Source organism: Oryza sativa, chromosome 9, assembly GCF_034140825.1.
Source record: "Oryza sativa Japonica Group chromosome 9, ASM3414082v1".
In the NCBI taxonomy this organism is placed as follows: domain Eukaryota; kingdom Viridiplantae; phylum Streptophyta; class Magnoliopsida; order Poales; family Poaceae; genus Oryza; species Oryza sativa.
The window spans coordinates 9,316,659-9,333,689 of NC_089043.1; the positions used below are offsets into that span (position 1 = coordinate 9,316,659).

At 40.6% G+C, this 17,031-nt stretch overlaps 2 protein-coding genes and 1 long non-coding RNA gene across 4 annotated transcripts; 1 reads left to right on the plus strand and 2 right to left on the minus strand.

The window, feature by feature from the left end:
• On the plus strand, positions 1–1,575 carry LOC4346559 (uncharacterized). The gene is made up of 2 exons (XM_015757194.3): positions 1–523; positions 1,269–1,575. The coding sequence occupies exons 1-2, from the start codon at positions 79–81 to the stop codon at positions 1,469–1,471; spliced, it is 648 nt and encodes a 215-aa protein (XP_015612680.1). The 5' UTR covers positions 1–78; the 3' UTR covers positions 1,472–1,575.
• Positions 1,576–3,484: 1,909 nt separating this feature from the next.
• On the minus strand, positions 3,485–8,483 carry LOC4346560 (uncharacterized). 2 transcript variants are annotated; one of them, XM_066304158.1, is made up of 5 exons: positions 8,259–8,483; positions 7,017–7,078; positions 6,723–6,913; positions 6,171–6,406; positions 3,485–4,160 (listed from the first exon to the last, which is right to left on the minus strand). In XM_066304158.1, the coding sequence occupies exons 3-5, from the start codon at positions 6,904–6,906 to the stop codon at positions 4,086–4,088; spliced, it is 495 nt and encodes a 164-aa protein (XP_066160255.1). In that variant the 5' UTR covers positions 6,907–6,913; positions 7,017–7,078; positions 8,259–8,483; the 3' UTR covers positions 3,485–4,085. The 2 variants fall into 2 exon arrangements, with proteins under 2 accessions (XP_066160255.1, XP_066160254.1); XM_066304157.1 differs by having other exon boundaries at positions 6,723–6,923.
• A 2,791-nt stretch (positions 8,484–11,274) lies between these two features.
• Positions 11,275–14,079, minus strand: LOC107278947 (uncharacterized). Its single transcript, XR_010734893.1, has 3 exons — positions 13,398–14,079; positions 13,018–13,168; positions 11,275–12,387 (listed from the first exon to the last, which is right to left on the minus strand). It is a non-coding gene; the product is annotated as an uncharacterized lncRNA (long non-coding RNA).
• Between the last annotated feature and the right edge of the window lie 2,952 nt (positions 14,080–17,031).

Below are 17,031 nucleotides of genomic sequence, written 5' to 3' on the forward strand. Positions count from 1 at the left end.
GCGGTGAGGATCGAATACAAGCTAGGCCAGCACGCGTACACGCGCGCCGCCGACCGCGGACGATGGCCACGCATCACCATGGCGCTAATCCACCACCACCTCGCCGTTCCAGTGGCTCCCGCTCCTCCTCCTCGGGGTCTCGGTCCGGCCACCGCCGCCCGGCGGCTGACCCTTCACCGCCGCCGCCGTAGGAGTGGCGCCGCCGCCGGCAGGATGACAGTCACAGCTTCGTCGATGGTGGAGCCGGCAAGTGGGGAGGAGACGGCGGCGCGTTCGGCGGCGGACGTGGTGAGGGCGTTCTACGACGGCGTGAACCGGCGGGACCTGGCGGCGGTGGAGCCGCTCATCGCGGAGGGGTGCGTCTACGAGGACCTCGTCTTCCCCAACCCCTTCGTCGGCCGCGCCGAGATACTCGGCTTCTTCGCCGGATTCATGGGCTCCGTCAGCTCCGACCTCCGCTTCGTCATCGACGACATCTCCGCCGGCGACGACTCCCGCGCCGTCGGCGTCACCTGGCACCTCGGTACACACATATCTCTACGTCTAGCGAATTGAGCCATTGATAAGATTTGAGGGGATGAATGGATTCATCTCTCCAGTTTTTCTTGCTTTCAAATTCAATGCAAATGGTTATTAAATATCTTTTTAAAAAATATATACATATTTTACAGTATAGAGAGATATGCCATCTAACACTTCACCAAAATTTAATTTCAAATTCGAGAAACACAATAGTGAGAAACAAAAGAACAGTACCACTATCACTAGTGTTCATCTGTTGAATTTATTTATTTTCATACCTTAATATATGAGTTAAGTTTTGACCTAAGATTTTGTGAAATTGTATATATAATCCATCTGTTTTTTATATATGGTGTCATTGACTTTTTAATATACATTTGACCATTTATATTACTTAAAAAATTTATGTAATTATAGTTTATTTTGTTGTGATTTGATTTATCATTAATGTTGATTTAAGCATGACTTAAATTTACATATTAAAAATCATTTAAGCATGATTTAATTTGTCATGTCGCTTAGTGTTCAAACGATTATCAAAAAGGTCAACAACGTCGTATATTAAAAACCGGAAATAGTACATTATATGAATGTTGTTAATTTTTTTTTTTAGAAATTTTTATGACTATTTACATGGTGTTTAGATAAATGAGAGGATCCTCGAAGGTTTCAAATAGTTTTCACATTGATAATGGCTAGAATTAAGATGATCGATGGAGGCAATGTGAATTTGCGATTGTGTGCAGATTGGAAGGGGCGGCCATTCCCATTCAGCAGGGGATGCAGCTTCTACCGCCTCCAGCTGGACGAGAAGCAGCAGCAGCTGCAGATCGTGTATGGGCGAGACTGCGTGGAGCCAGCAGTGAAGCCAGGGGAATCCGCGCTGCTCATCATCAGGGCCGTCACTTGGATCTTCGAACGCTTTCCACGCCTTGCAAACATGCTGTAACTAACTGGCCTTTAATTTTGTATGGTAACTAGTATTTATTTTCTCGTTATGTGCACTGTACTTTAGCTTATAAAAGAAATTGAAAGATTGAAGAATTTGGTGAACAATTGGCTCAACTGTAAATCTAACAAACAGCCTCATCTTTTCGCTTATGCTACTTATTAGCGAAAATTTAAATTTTCAACCTTAAATTTTAAACTGATTTTAGGGTTTTTTCATCGAAGTTTATTTTTTAGCCTTTGCTTTTAGATTGCTAAGAACACGTATATAAAAGTTTTATTTACAAATTACTTTTGTTTGCAAAATACCGTTTCGAATAAGCGAAACAATAGAACTAAAAGTTGAGCACTTTGAGCTAGCTGAAAATTTTCGAGCTCAAATAGTCATTATGATGCGTGTTCAAGGAACACAACCTAAATGATTATACAGCTTCATTTCGGGCTGTTCAGCTAATTAGCTTGTATTGCTCACATGTTCTTTGAGCTAGTTCTAATTAGCCACGGCTTTGCGCAAATGGGGAATTCTCGGTTAAATCGGCTTATTCGCTGCTTTGCGCTGGAAGGACGAAGTGTGTGATTGGAAAGATCATCTGGAAGTCCCGGGCCCCTGCGAGATGTAAATTCTTCATGTATACCGCGATGCGGGGCGCCTGTTTGACGGCTGATAACTTGCAGCGGCGGGGTTGGCACCTAGCCCCGGTTTGTCACCTTTGCTCCCAAGATAGAGAGACATGCGCACACATCTTCCTCAGCTGTCGTTACACGCAGCAGGTGTGTGCGACTGTGCGTGGCCGCCTTGGTCTGTCCTCCACTACACCGTCGGCTGATCTTTCCTCCTGGTGGCGCTCCGCGCGGAAATCAATTTCTAAACAAGACCGTAAGACTTTCGATGCTGGAGTTATCTTGGTGACCTGAAGGAACGCAATGCTAGAATTTTCGACAACAAGGCCATTCCGGCGGCGCACTTATGTGCAGCAATGGAAGATGAATGGACCACTTGGGGTGCAGCAGGGCTGCTGTGTCCACTGCAAGCCGGAAGCAACCTGATGGCGAGAGAGCAACATTAAGCCGGTGGTGGTAGCTCGCTGCTCTGTAGTACAGACGTGCTTTAGTGTCTGGCAGGCAGCATCCTCTGTAGCCTGAATCTGCAGCTTGCACCTTTGTAATTTGTTTCTTGTGACTTTTTTCCCCTATCTTAATAAACTTCGACTGGCTTCCGCCAGCCCGGCGAATTAGCCACTGCACTAAATATCGACTTCAATTTGCTTTGCAACGCCATTGGAGGAAACAAAAAGATCTCTGGAAAGCTCAGTGTCCTTAGAAGACACAAGCACCATTACTCTCATCTAATTTAGCAACATATCCTTACAAATACAAGCAAAATGTCAGAGGAGCAATGTTATTCAATTGGGAATTCGTCAGCTCCAAAGCATCAATCGAAATGCAGTGGACAAGAGAACACACTCTCTGTTAATACATTTGTACAATACACTCTGTTAGCACAACAAATAACAGAACATCAATGGGCGAGAAGACGAGAACACACCGCAGCTTCAACAAATCACAAAATGTCCCCAACTGTCTGGTCTTAAAAAAAATGTAGAAGAGAAAGATCAAGAACTCCAGAACATTATTTTTTTCATTAGCTTCAGTTTTCTCTATCATGTATACGTAATTTAGTTCTATCCCTCTGCAACAAGCATACATCAGGTTGTATACGTTGATCCTTCTTTCTCCCTTCCACATACGTAAATACACACTATATTTTTGTATTTCTTGAATATTTGTTCAATATCTTAAATATCAGAGCTTGCTTCATCTTGATATTTTCAGAAAACCCCAAAATTGTCCGTCATCATTTATATCTTAATATCAGTAAGTAGGAAAACTAGTAATCTGGGTCATAGCAGAACATACGATAAAACCAGTAAGTTAAGGATTTACAGTGGCAGGCAACAAATTAAGCAGAACATAGACCAATATCGCAAACGAAGCAATGCTATACGCCACAATCAAATTGAATAATACTACTAGATAATATACATATATATCTAAGAGTACTCCCTTTCAGCATAGAAACCAACCACTAGTTAAGTCATATTCAGCAAGTGCGACACATACAGATATAGAGGGATAACAGACCAATTCACCTTCACTGTGATAGCTCCAGGCTCAACAACTATTTGTTGACTGGCAAATCCATGGCGGTTTGCTTTGAAGGAACAGTAGTGACCAACATCATTTTTAGAGCCTTTTTCACATACCTTGAACTTCAAATGCATCCAGGTATCCGACGCTACTACGACCACATACCTTCTTAAGCCACAAGGCTCGCCAACCATGCCATCAAAGAGTTGAATTTCTTGTCGTACCTTATCAATAAGAACAAACACACTCAGAGATAAATTGAAACCCCCTAGGCACTTTTGATATGGAAACTTCTATTGTTGCCTCCACTGCCTGGTAAAGGTACGCTAAAGTGATGTCAACTGCGCCACAATTGCCACTAACGCGACTTGTCATTGGTCTCATTGCTGGTGTTGTTATCTGGCTGTACTCTAATGCTCCATCAATCAGTTCTAGATCATCCTCTTCTCGATCTCCTTTTTTTATCCTCATGTCAAACTCAGAACAACAGAACAAGACATCGAAATGCCTCGCTTAGGGCCAATCATTTCAATGCAAGAACCCTGTGAAATTATTATAAATTATCATTTAGTATATTTTCATATTAAATTTCCAATATTTTAAACTAATAGCTTGGTTTTTATAAGAATGCAAGGGATATCAAATAAATGATGGCGTAAACTACAGGCTCTAAAAATTGACAACTTGGTGTTTTGCTATGACACATAAGTTGGTTACACATGAAATTCGAAGTGTTAATTTTAGTATGTTTTGTGTGTTATTGTGTCATAGTTCTCACATTAGATTTATTATGTCATGGTTCTTACATTAGATCACGTTGGCAACCAGGTCTGGGTATGGGGGGCTTCGGTCAGGGAAAGCTACACCAGTCTTCAACATCATCACTCTACTAGGCGTGGAAACTAGACCTAGGGGGATGTACACCAGAGGCAATGGCGGCGACAAAATTGGGGATGGGCAGAAGTGGCCTAGGCAGGCGTAGGGTAGTGGCACCGGGGCCAGTGCAGAAGTAACTAACATCAATGCAGAGTGGTGACGCAGAGCCCATGAGGAGGAGGCCGAGGAAGGCTCCAGGCAGTGGTAACGAACCAGGTACAGAGGTGGCAAAGGCAGGTGGAGCTGCCCAGGGCGAGGCCTTCCTCGCATGTGGTAGTCAGCAATCACCTGTGGCCACATGCATGGAGTGAGGAGGGCTGATAGCCGTGTGAAGAGAGGAAGGCCCTTTTTCTCTTTTCCATGGGCATTTTGTCAAAGAAATGCTTAACCCCTATTGATATGATACTGTGAGTGCTACTTAATTAACGTTAACGGTGGAGAGGCATATTGATCTCGCTGGTGGAACCAGTGGCATCACAACAATTAGGAAAAAAGTGGTGCCAAAATGATAAGTAGGAAAAACCCCTGTGGCATATACCTTACACCCAACATATTAAATCAGTCTTGTGAAATTCATCGTGCACAGTTAATTGGTCATAGATTTGTGCACAGCATACAAAACTCAAAAGGTGCGATGGCATGTGTCATTAATAAACATATGCTAAGGACATTTCAGGTGCTCCTAGGATAAACTAAATAAAAGTCATCCCAGAAATACATTTTTTATGGAAAAATGTTTAGTAATATAGAGTATGGTGACATCTGCCACTTCACAAAATTTGAAATGTAAACAGAACTTGTATAAGGAGAAACAAGAATTGTTACTTGGAAATTTTTTAGCCTTCATCATGCAAAGTTTTGAATTTTTGTGCACCACACTCTATGTTGCTGTGATTTGTTTGATAACTTTCCATGATAAATATTTACATTTTTAAGGGGATGGGAGCACCTGAAAGATGCTCATTCACATAGACAAACATTCTTGTATAAGATCCTCCAAGGGACATGTATTTGAAGAACCCATCCACATAAGATCTTCAGATGCATTGGGAGAGAAGAAATAAAAGGATATTTTTATAACTCAAACATTTTTATCCTCAGATGCATTAGAGAAAAGAAAAGAAACATAATTTTATTGTACAGACTCACTGTTGTACTCTTAAATGATTATGGGTTGACGAAACTCTCATGCTTGTTTTGTCTAGAAAACCTACTGTTTACTTAATACATCAGTCAACAGTCAATGTCAATACCATAATAATACTCATCCTGAAGAGACATGATTTGGTATCATCGTTATTTACAGTTCAGTTTTGCTGCCATAACACAAAAATAACTAGGGCTAGAGTAGGTCGATATTCATGCAATATAAAATATATATGACAAATCAACAAAAGCCTATATTTATTTATTAACATATAAGACTATTTAAAAATAAAACAAAGAAGATAACACAACATTCTATTTATTCACAAACTTGCATCATATAAAAGAGATTAAATAGCTGTAGTATTCCACCTTTCATTCCAATTTTTATGATTTAAAGGAGATCGAGTGATTGTAGTATGCCACCACAACATATATTTTCCGATTCGGTTTATTCATGAGATTAAATTGGACTTGTGTAGAATTAAAAGAGTAACTAAAATAATTGCATATGAGTGTAGGATGTGCACCTGCTTCACGATGATGGGATCATCCCTGCTACGATTCACAACATAATTAAGCATTGAATCAAGATGATCTCTCACTGCTATGTACCCATATATCTGTACTGGGCCACTATACATATGTATTTTAGCCAACTTAATTGAGAAAATTTGCATCATGCGAGTTGAAAAATGCACAGTGCATGTATCCCTATTAGGTTGACAGTCCATAGGTTGTGAAAGCATCATCGGCTCCAAGCAAGCTTCACCAAAGACAACTAAATTAATACATTTGGCAAATGTTTGTTATAAAAAATACAGATACGCTTTTTAATACATATTTATGCAAAATTACAGAAAACCATTGTCTGATAGAAAAAAGTTATATATGGTTTGCAATATGTTCAACAAAACTTGAACTGATTTGTTCTGACCAGAGTTACTTCATTTCTTAATAGCCCACACCTCAAGATAATTTCTCTGGAACATCCGTAGTACATTTATATTTCAACACAAAAGAACCTCAATTCTTATAAAGAGCTAGCATAACAAAATAGGAAAGAGAATTCAATAACTTACTCTCATGACGATCAGCAATTTGAAATACTTGGATAAAACCAGGGCAAAACTTGTATATAGAACCATCACGGTGGCTACTGCCTTCTAATATTGTTGCAGGATGTACATCAACAGTGGGACAGTTATCGCTGACACCTTCAGTAAACCACCACATATCTTTTGTTTTTTTCGAGAAAAGCCTCATGTGTGACCTACACATACCTTTTATAATGGAAAATTGCTTGGCCAGGGTATAGTTGGAGGTGCAGAAAGAATCATTAGCATAAGAGAAGTGGCAGTGCCAGTCGAACTTACTCTTATTCTTCTCATTTTTTACTCCAATGATGCTTGGCATGACCTTGCATCCGTAGGCAAATCTATCACCAAAGAGCATAGGCAAACCTTAGCATCTGACTCATATATCTGGCGCAAATTTATTCCAATACTATACGTTAGGCTGCACTGTTCACAAGTACTAATTTACCATCGAATTTATCACATAGCTACAGATTGTTGACGTTCCATCCTTAGCACTGTTATCTCGATGAAACTTTGAATCAGTAGTCTTGTGATAAAGTTAGCACAAAATCTGTAATTTAATAGTTTTGTTATGTGGCTTATAAGCATATGGTTTGTGATTAATTTGGGTTCATATCTGTAGCATTACAACATTATAGCATAATCCTGTAATTATACGATAGTTTTGTCGAATTAAATTTGAAAATATACTGTTCATTTTTTTCTCAGAAATATCCGGGATACAATTTTTTTTGACACAAATATATTGTCATTGTTGAGTGGGACTACTAAAACGTCATGATATCGTTGAACCGTTGCGAGATCGCGGGACCCACCACAGTCTCAGAGCCATGGCGTGAGATTGCGCGGTCGCGCAGAGCCAAGTAGCCAACCAGTGACATGGCCTCCTGATTAGTGATTAATCATCGTGATTAGCAGTTAATAATTACTGATTATGCTAATTAAAGAAATAACAGTAATTAATTAATTGCTAATGTCGCTAATTAATCTATTAATCGCGCGAGTGCGCTAGTTAGGGATGTGAATTCGCGGTCTCGCACACTCGCCACGCTTCCATTATGCGACATTGGTATACTTCTGCAAATCCCTTCTAAACGTGTATTTATGTGAAACCAATGAAAAAAAGTTATAGTTTCAAAAAAAAACTAGTTATATAGTTTCTGAGAAATTTATTATTGAATAAGATGCGTAACATAAGTCGTTACTGCTGAAATTAAAATCGTACTGTTTTCTACATTGGGATCAAAATTCCGTTCCTCAGTTCTGATTCTAGTATAATTAAAAAAAATAATCCCAACTAATATCAGTTTCAATTTTTTTCCCCAGTTGGGGAGTCGTCTGAAATTACAAAAACTTCAAAAACCCTATTAAGACATCTCGAACAAGATTCAAAACCCCCCAAATCCAAAGTTGGTCCCAATCAAGATGGAGAAATTCACCGCAAAAGCGCATGGCTCTCACTGTAAACGGGCGTAAGCAAAGCAAGAGAAGGCAATTCAGGAAAGAAAAGAAACTGACCGAGAAAGATGATGCAGATGCCGCCTAGAGTGGAGCATCTCGCCGCTCAACGGCTGCGAGGCGGAGCAGAGGCAGCGGGAGACGGGAGAGTTGGGTTGCAGGGTGGAGGAGCAACGAGAGAGTCGAGTGACGGAGCGAGAGAGGAGGAGGAGTCGTATCTACTCCGCCGTTCATCGGGGGGCGGCGCGATGGCTGTGGAATGTGGATGGCTCCACCGATTGGGTCGTTTCCTCGGCCGGTCGGGCCTTGGGTTTAGTCGTTTAGTTTCTCTTCTGATCTGTTCTCTTTTTTTTCGTTCGTTTGTTTTAAATTTGATCTTTTTATATCTAATTTTTATCTGAACATTTCTTAAACCACGCAAAATCTTAGTGATATATACGATGATAGTTATATATCAAGTTACCAGCGAACAGTACTGCCACTACAAAACATCAAATAATACTTATGTTATCTTTTTTTTAATTACACATTACATCGCAGACACTCACAACACACGCACACTCACCCCTATGAAAGCACGCACGCAAACCCTACCCCTATAAGAGCAAGTACAATAGCAGGCTATTAGCTAGCTACAAACATATTTTAATGAGATAAACGATAAGAGAGAAGAGCAGCAGGCTATAGATTTGTAGCCAGCTGCAGCACGGACTCTAAGACGCAATATACGTATGACAGATGGGATCATATATTAATAGTATAGTAAGTAACTATTGTATGAATTGGCTATTAGATTGACTATAGATGAATTGGAGCTAATAGTGGGCTATACTATTAAACTTGCTCTAAGCATTTTCGAAGACTGGGCCGGCAAATCCTAGAGATTGACGAAGTCACCACTGGCATCTCACTATCGACGGGTACGTCGCCTACCACTGAAAGCACAATGCCGATAAATCCTAGAAAATTCGCTCATCTTCGTTAAATGATAACGATACTAAGGGCTAGTTAGAATCTCCAACCAGGTTTAAGCTTTTCGATACATAAAATAAAACAAGATAAACCATTAGCACTTAAATAATAAGATGAGTATTAATTATTATAAACTTTCAAATTAGTTTTATTTGATTTTTTTCTTAAAGAAACTTATGTATAAAAAGTTTTTCAAAAAAAAACACCAGTTTAAAAACATACTAATGAAAATGGTAATGTTGAAGTTCGAAGTAAAAAAAAAGGAACGCATCCTATCAAAACATGCTAACTGAAAACGATAAAGTTAGAGTTTGGAGTTGAAGAAAGATCACATCCTACGATGTTGAGCCAAGGCTCGGACCTCGGAGTAGTACCCCGGCTCACCGTATGCAGCACAAGACCACTAATGCATTCTCTCCATTCAAAATATGAGATTATATGCCCTTCCACTTCTCTGTAAATATAAAGAGAAAATTCCCTATCTAGCATAAAAAAGTTGTTCTTTCCTCTATAGCACCTAAGCTTAAAAAGTTCCCTATCTAGACACTTCTAAAATTTCCCTTCCCTATGTAGCACTTCTGTTAGTTTTTACACTTGACGGTGCTAACTAGCAAGAGAAAAGACGATTTTGCCCTTCTTTAGTTTTCAGGCTTGCCCTTACATGAGCGTTGGTATTTTAGACATGATTTCTCTTGATTTAACGTAACACTGCAAATATAACATGCCGATCCACTCTTTTGAAAAATAATAATAATTATCCTCTTGTGGTTTCACTTGTCGTTAGTTAACTTAAGTAATTAATAACCAACATCATGTTCAGGCAAGTCTAAAAACTAAAGAAGGGCAAAACTGTCTTTTCTCCTGCTAGTTAACACCATGAAGTGTAAAAACTAACGAAAGTGCTATATAGGGAAGGGAAATTTTAGAAGTGCCTAGATAGGGAACTTTTTAAGTTTAGATGTTATCGAGGGAAGAGCAACTTTTTTTATGCTAGATAGGGAATTTTCTCAAATATAAATGATTTTAGGATTAGAAGGTAGGTATAGAGTAGTACAATATATTTTTTTCTGGTTTATTTCTCATTCATCAACTTTTGTACTTATTTACTTATATACTCCCTCCGTTTCGAAATGTTTGACGCCGTTGACTTTTTAGCATATGTTTGACCGCTCGTCTTATTCAAAAAATTTAAGTAATTATTAATTCTTTTCCTATCATTTGATTCATTGTTAAATATATTTTTATGTAGGCATATAATTTTACATATTTCATAAAAATTTTTGAATAAGACGAACGGTCAAACATGTGCTAAAAAGTCAACGGTGTCAAACATTTTGAAATGGAGGGAGTATATATATATATCAACTATAATACTAGTTTATTTCCGAACTACTAACTTTTTTACTACATTCTCATTTGTTTGAGGGATGTGTCTGTCCATTTGCTACTTCCATAATTTATTTTCTAAAAAAAGAGCATATTTCCTATCCTATACTTTAAGATGACTTAATGGCGCATTATTTGTTTATCCTAAATCCTAATTGAGGACACAACACCGACCAGCAAATCAATTAAAGTTCCACAACATCTATGTCCATTCGTCTTATTATAAAATTATATAAAAATTATCATTTATTGTTGTGACGTTTTATGATTAAAGAAACATAATCTTAACTTATACTTTTATATTTATATAGTTATAATAAAATATTGAATAAGATAATTGGTCAAACATTATTAAAAAATCAACGAGGCCATGTATTTTGAAACGGAGGGAGTAAAACATACAGAAGCCTAGCTCATCAACAGTACATGACCATTGTTTGATCGATTGGATCATAAAATTATGGATCTGCCATGGGCTATATTCAAAACATTGCTGATGCTCATGATACCTTCCATCCTGATGATGTTTCATGATACAGCAATAATAGAAGCGCGCTACGCCGCGCCGCCCGAATCAATTGAAGTCTAATATGTTCAAGGAATAATATGTATCTATATTCACCTACATTGGTTCATGTTTTCATCTATATCCTATAAACGACCCTTGTAAAAAAAATTGGAACACACAAAAAAATAGTGTCTAGCTAGGCTAAAGGAGGAAATCAAAAGTATAGGAAGTTTGAATAAATAGAAAAAAAAAGGCAAATTACATGTCAATTACAATGAGTTTACAGAGGTTTCATGGTACCCCTTTTTCTCTATAAGCTAGAATCACACTGGACTATTGGATGCTACAAACAGAAGACCATGCCAACTGGTGGTTCTATTAAATGCATGTAAAGCTAAAATGAACAGATAGAAAATGACCTTTTCTCAAGTGTAGCATGCCGATGCCCTAGTCAACAACAATCCTCCGTTATGTGCGATTAGTGACATCAGTACACCTGAAAAAAAGTATACTACCTATGTCCTAAAATATATTGCAATTTTGAGCTGTATACCTAAACATTCCTTTCAAGATATAGGGCCAGAAGTTATTACATTTTGGGACAAAGGTAATAGAAAGTTTTAATAACGTTAGTACAGCTAAAATAGTATAGTATCAACCATTTATATATAGAGAGATAATATTTTCAGCCTGGCATCACAGTTCTAAACACATGAAACCAATTTTTCTACCAGAAGTTCTATCTATTTTCGAAGCAGAGGTAGTACAAAGTGCTACTACCACATGGCAAAGTTTACGAGCGAAAGCATGCATGATCACTTAACCAAAGTATGGATGCAATAACATAAGCCTTATAGTTCTACATGGCATACTTCTTCAGGTATGTCCCATTTTTTTCTTCTCTGGCCCTTTTGTAAGTAGCTGGCATAATATAAAATGTGGAAACAATGAGCTTTGTAGAGCACAGCAGCAGCAGGTTACACTATAGTTTGACGAAACAGATCGGCTCCACAACTTTTAGGATTTAAAAGTATGGTTTCACAATTAATGAAAAAAACATGTGTAAAAAAGACCGGTGAACTAAACAGTGAAATAATCTCTCTCTGAGCATAGACATGTAAAAGCAAACCAACTGAAAGACAGAATATTAAAAAGATTGACTCATGATATTGCTTTACCATTGGATCGTAATGGTTAGGACATGTCTAGGAAAACATTCCCATTGAACCAGTTGATGCACAAACTAAATTGAAATGTACCTTCAAAAGAAATTTGTGTCTGTTTCCATGATGGACCCAATCCATATCCATTTCTTTTTGCGACCTAATAAAAAAGAAAATAGAGGCATGTCATGAAGCATGAATAAATAAAGGTCATTCTAGTGACTGATAATGTTTTCATCACTCAAAAATGGAATCATCTTTCTTTTCATCACTCAAAGGAATGTTATCAGTCACCCTTCGTGTTTTGTACAGAAATATGGCATGAAGGATTGGCTCTAATCTCTCTAAATTTTGCTAAGATATTCTATAAAATCTAAAAGAATATGATGCCTTACTACTTAAATAAATGGGCATTCTCTTTTGTACAGAGAAATTCCTTTCACCATCTAGGCATTTATATAGTTGGAACAAAAAACCTGAGCAGCAAAAATGGTGGACATAATGAAAGACTTCACTGAGTTAAATGCTGCTACCATATATTAGATGATCATACATGAACATTGATGTGAAGCTGAAGCATGCATGCAGTGTATGCACTTCAAGCAGATGCAAACAACACATCAATACCAATCGAGAAGATAAGATTACAGAATGAAAGAACTGTACAAAGGTAATGGCAAATAACGGTACAGATTTCTTTCGAGCTAACATAAATATTTATGCATGGAAATTTTAGGAAATATAGTAGATAAACAAAAATAAACCATATGGAAATTGGTGTGGAGCATACCTGTAATGAATGTGCTTCGAGCATATAGCATACATCACTGAAAATGAGGAACACAGTACAGCAGCATATGAAAAACTCTTTTGATGTACATTCAAGAGGTAAGCCATGTGTACTTGCAGCTTCCAAAACTGTCTGAATATGAAAATACAACCTGCAGCACAAATGGGAACAAATAAACCTATCAACATTATCGTTTTGCCCCCCATAGCTGTATATGCAATTCCTGACTGAATAAATAATAATCATAGCATATAGAAATTTTAGTAGCAGTGTGCATTGCTTCAAGCTAAAAAAGTTTGATCACACATGACAGTGTTGAGGTACATGCAGAGGGAAATTTTTCTACATAACATACACACTGTAACTAAATCAAGCCTCACACGTTAGAAGCAAATCAAAGCTGTAATCATCAAGAACTAATGTCCAATCACTTCCTTCCTTCTCATGTCACTGAGGTAGAACAACAAAGGAAAAGAGAGAGAACGAACGACCAGGCAGGCAGGCAACCATTGTCGCCGAGCCGCGGTTGCCTTCGTCGCGGTCGTGGCCGAGCCTACGCTCTCCCTTCCCTTCTCATGGCACTGAGCGAGGTGCTCATGGAGAGGGAGAGGAGAAGAGGGTGTGGCGGCGGCCTGCTGACTCCGTCCGGCCGGCGACCGGATCCACTGGAGGGGGAGGCCAAGGCCGATGAATCAAATGGTCGGAGAGGGCTTGGGAGGCAGTGGCGTGGCAGGGATGAAAGAGGAGAAAGGGCGGCGGCGGCGGCTCTCGTTCCTCTCTAGGGCGCCGGATCCGCTGACAAGGAGAATGGGATCATCGGACCCGGCGGCCCTAGCCTCCTCACTGGGAGATCCGGCGGGGAGGGAGCAGCGATGGTGTCACGGCGAGATGGCTTGTTGAGGGAGTGGAGGCAGCGATGGCGGCACAGCGAGATGGTTGAGGGAGTGGAGGAGGAGGAAGTTGTGGCGGCGACGACGCACGCGAGGAAGGAGGAGGGCGAGGATGCGGCGCGATGGGGGGAGAAGGGCGAGACGGCGCGCATGGGGGAGGAGAGGACGGGCGGCTAGGGTTTGGACGGGTTGGCGAAATCCACACCGTCCGTTAGAGATCCAACGATTCCACGGGTGTGGAAGGGCCGCCAAAGGGGGAACGTGGACGGCCAGATCGAGCCTATCTCAAGATCGGACGGTGGACATAGCAAGGACCGGCGCGTAATTAATCAAAAGCATGGGGTTTATTTTGCAAAAGACGGTTGAGGTGGCACGCTAATCTTCAGCCATTCCCACGGCGTTTAAGTAAACTAATATTCTTGTAGAATAGTGGTAGATACCAATGGTATCTACTGTTATGATTCATAGACAACCTCTATGATATCCCAATAAAGTTACGGTAATACTCATGATAGTAAAATGCAGTTAATTAAACATGTGCATCGGTTTTATTTAGGTCCATAAACTTGAAAATCACATCTTTAGACCCCCCTGCCCCCTAAAAAAATCTTGCTAAGTATATCATCCCTGTCCAAGATCAAACATGGCATATCACACAAATACCAATATGGTGTCAACTTCAATCCTACATTTATTAACAAATGGGGCCACTATCCATATTTCCTTTTTTTCCTTCTCTTCTTCCAATTAACATAGCAAGCCAACCCCTAAGTGAGGTCATAGAACTAACCGAGATGGAGGGACCTGACAAGGGCTGTAGGAACCGACGAGATGGAAGGACCCAGCTAGGGGGTGCAGATCTCAACGGGAATAGTTGATGGGCTAGAGGTAATTGGGAATGATAGTGCGGTGTGTGAGCTGAGCTAGATGGCAGCAGCCATGGCGTTGGCATGTGGGAGAGCTTGGGGAGGCACCAATGAGTGGTGCTGACGAATTCTAGAGGTGGAACGCCGGGGAAGGTGGAGGGGTTTTGTGATTTCTTAGCATGGGGAAGACGATTGACACCTCAATTTTGGAAGACGAGTAATGGTGGCGATGGATTTTGAAGATGGAAATCAGTGGGGGAAAATAGGGTATCACCCTTCTTGCCTCTAATGGTGATGAATGAGGCAACTAAGTCCCGGGAGAGTTTGAGGAGGTAATGGACGAGGGGGAGGCGACTCATCCACTAGAGATCGCCGGAGCCAACACCATGCTACCAAGCCTCTTGCCTCTGTTTCTAGAAACGCACTATCAGATACATACGGAATTAAACAAATTCAAAACATGAATAAACTATAAGGAAAAAAACCAACTTATCCTCAAGCACAAGTACACAACACAACTACTTCACCAGCTGGCAAAGCTTGTAGCACGTCAGGAAGAAAGGACTATCCAGAAAGAAAATTGGGAATGAACCAATTTTGAATTGGAAATAGGAAACAATATGCAAATGAGAAAAAAAGGCAATTATGTTCTTATCCCTATTCTCGATTACAATTTGTGATTTTACCCTTTTTCTTCAACTTTATGATTTTGCCCTCAGTTTTTTTAACTGAAATTTGGGTTTGCCCCTCTTCCGTTAGGAGGCCGTGTTAATTCGCTTGAGCTTCACTAAAAAAATGTGAGGGGCAAACTCACAAAATAAAAAAGGGGGTAAAATTACACTGCGCCCCATGAAGAAATGGTTAATTAAATCCATGCCATTATTGTTGTTTTGAAAAAAAAACATTACAATTCATGAAACCAATTGCGTGCCATTGAAATTTTCTAAAATTCAAGCCATGCCATTACCGTCACGATTTCTGTCAATCTCCAACAAACGGCTGTCCCGTTCCCTAGTCCAATTTCATCTAACTGGCCACACTTGTTCCCCAATATTCTTTCTCCTTCGTCCGTTGTGCGTGGTTACTATCCTCAGTGCACATCTGCGCAAAGAATCTGTCCACCCTGTCCTCGGCACGGAGCGCGAGCATAGCAAGCGGTATGGCACCTCGCAACGTGGAGGAGTGAGTCGAGGGGCCGAAGCAGAACTGCCATGCTGCAAACTGAAGCAGAATCGTTTGCAGCGAGGTGGAGCGCATCGAGGAGGACACGCTGCCGACTCTATCGGACTAGATCTGCATAACGAAGAAGAGTAGATCAGGCGATAGGGCTAGATCTGGGGATACCAGCAATGGAAATCTTGTGAATTTATCTCTAGCTTGTTCCAATCTCTGCATTTGAATGACTAATTAGAGCGATTTTCTAGCTATTCTATGCCAGTGTGACTCGATTTGTGTGTGTCGCAATGTTGGCTGTTTCTGAAAAGAAGTCTCGGTCTTTGCCTCTGATGATGACATCTGGTTGGCCATGAGGCGTGGTGTGGTTGAGAGTGTGGACCGCAATGGCAAGCCACGTTCACATCTCCGACGCCTCCGTGTCCATTGCAGTGGTGGGTGGTGTTGTGGAGCAAGGGGCTCGACCTCACACAATCGCAAAGGATGCAGAGAGTGCAAAGGTAATACATGCGGTGGGTGCAGAGCAACATATGTAGACCTCGGTGGCATGGCAGGCAGCGGAGCGGTCTCCTCTTTCCACCTATACTTTGATGATCAGCGCTTCCTATTCCACGACGAGAAAGGCAGCAAGAAGATGATATCGACGACCGGAGAGGGGTGGGACGAGGAGATGGTGCTCTTGATTGGCACATGAGCCTTGGCGGCGGTGACCTTTGGACTAGGGTGGTGGCGTGTCAAGTGGACAACACGACGTGGAGTAAGCTAGCAACCGAAGGTTGACAGAAATCGTTACAGCAATGGCGCGGTTCAAATTTTAAAAAATGTTAGTGATACATGGCAGTACTCCCTCCGTCCCACAAAATCACGAATCCTGGAGGGGGAGGTTTGTCCCAAAAAAACCGATCTGTGCACAGAAAAAGAGATTGTGGGCCATAGTAGATGGGAAACGAGCCAGCCACCTCTCTCTCTCCTATCGTTTTGACCACAGAAACCTTATCTCCTCGGCTTTTCTCGTCTCGTTCTCTCCTCCCTAAATCGCATCGCTCTCTCTTCCCCCAAATCACGCCCAGATGCGACCTCCTGCC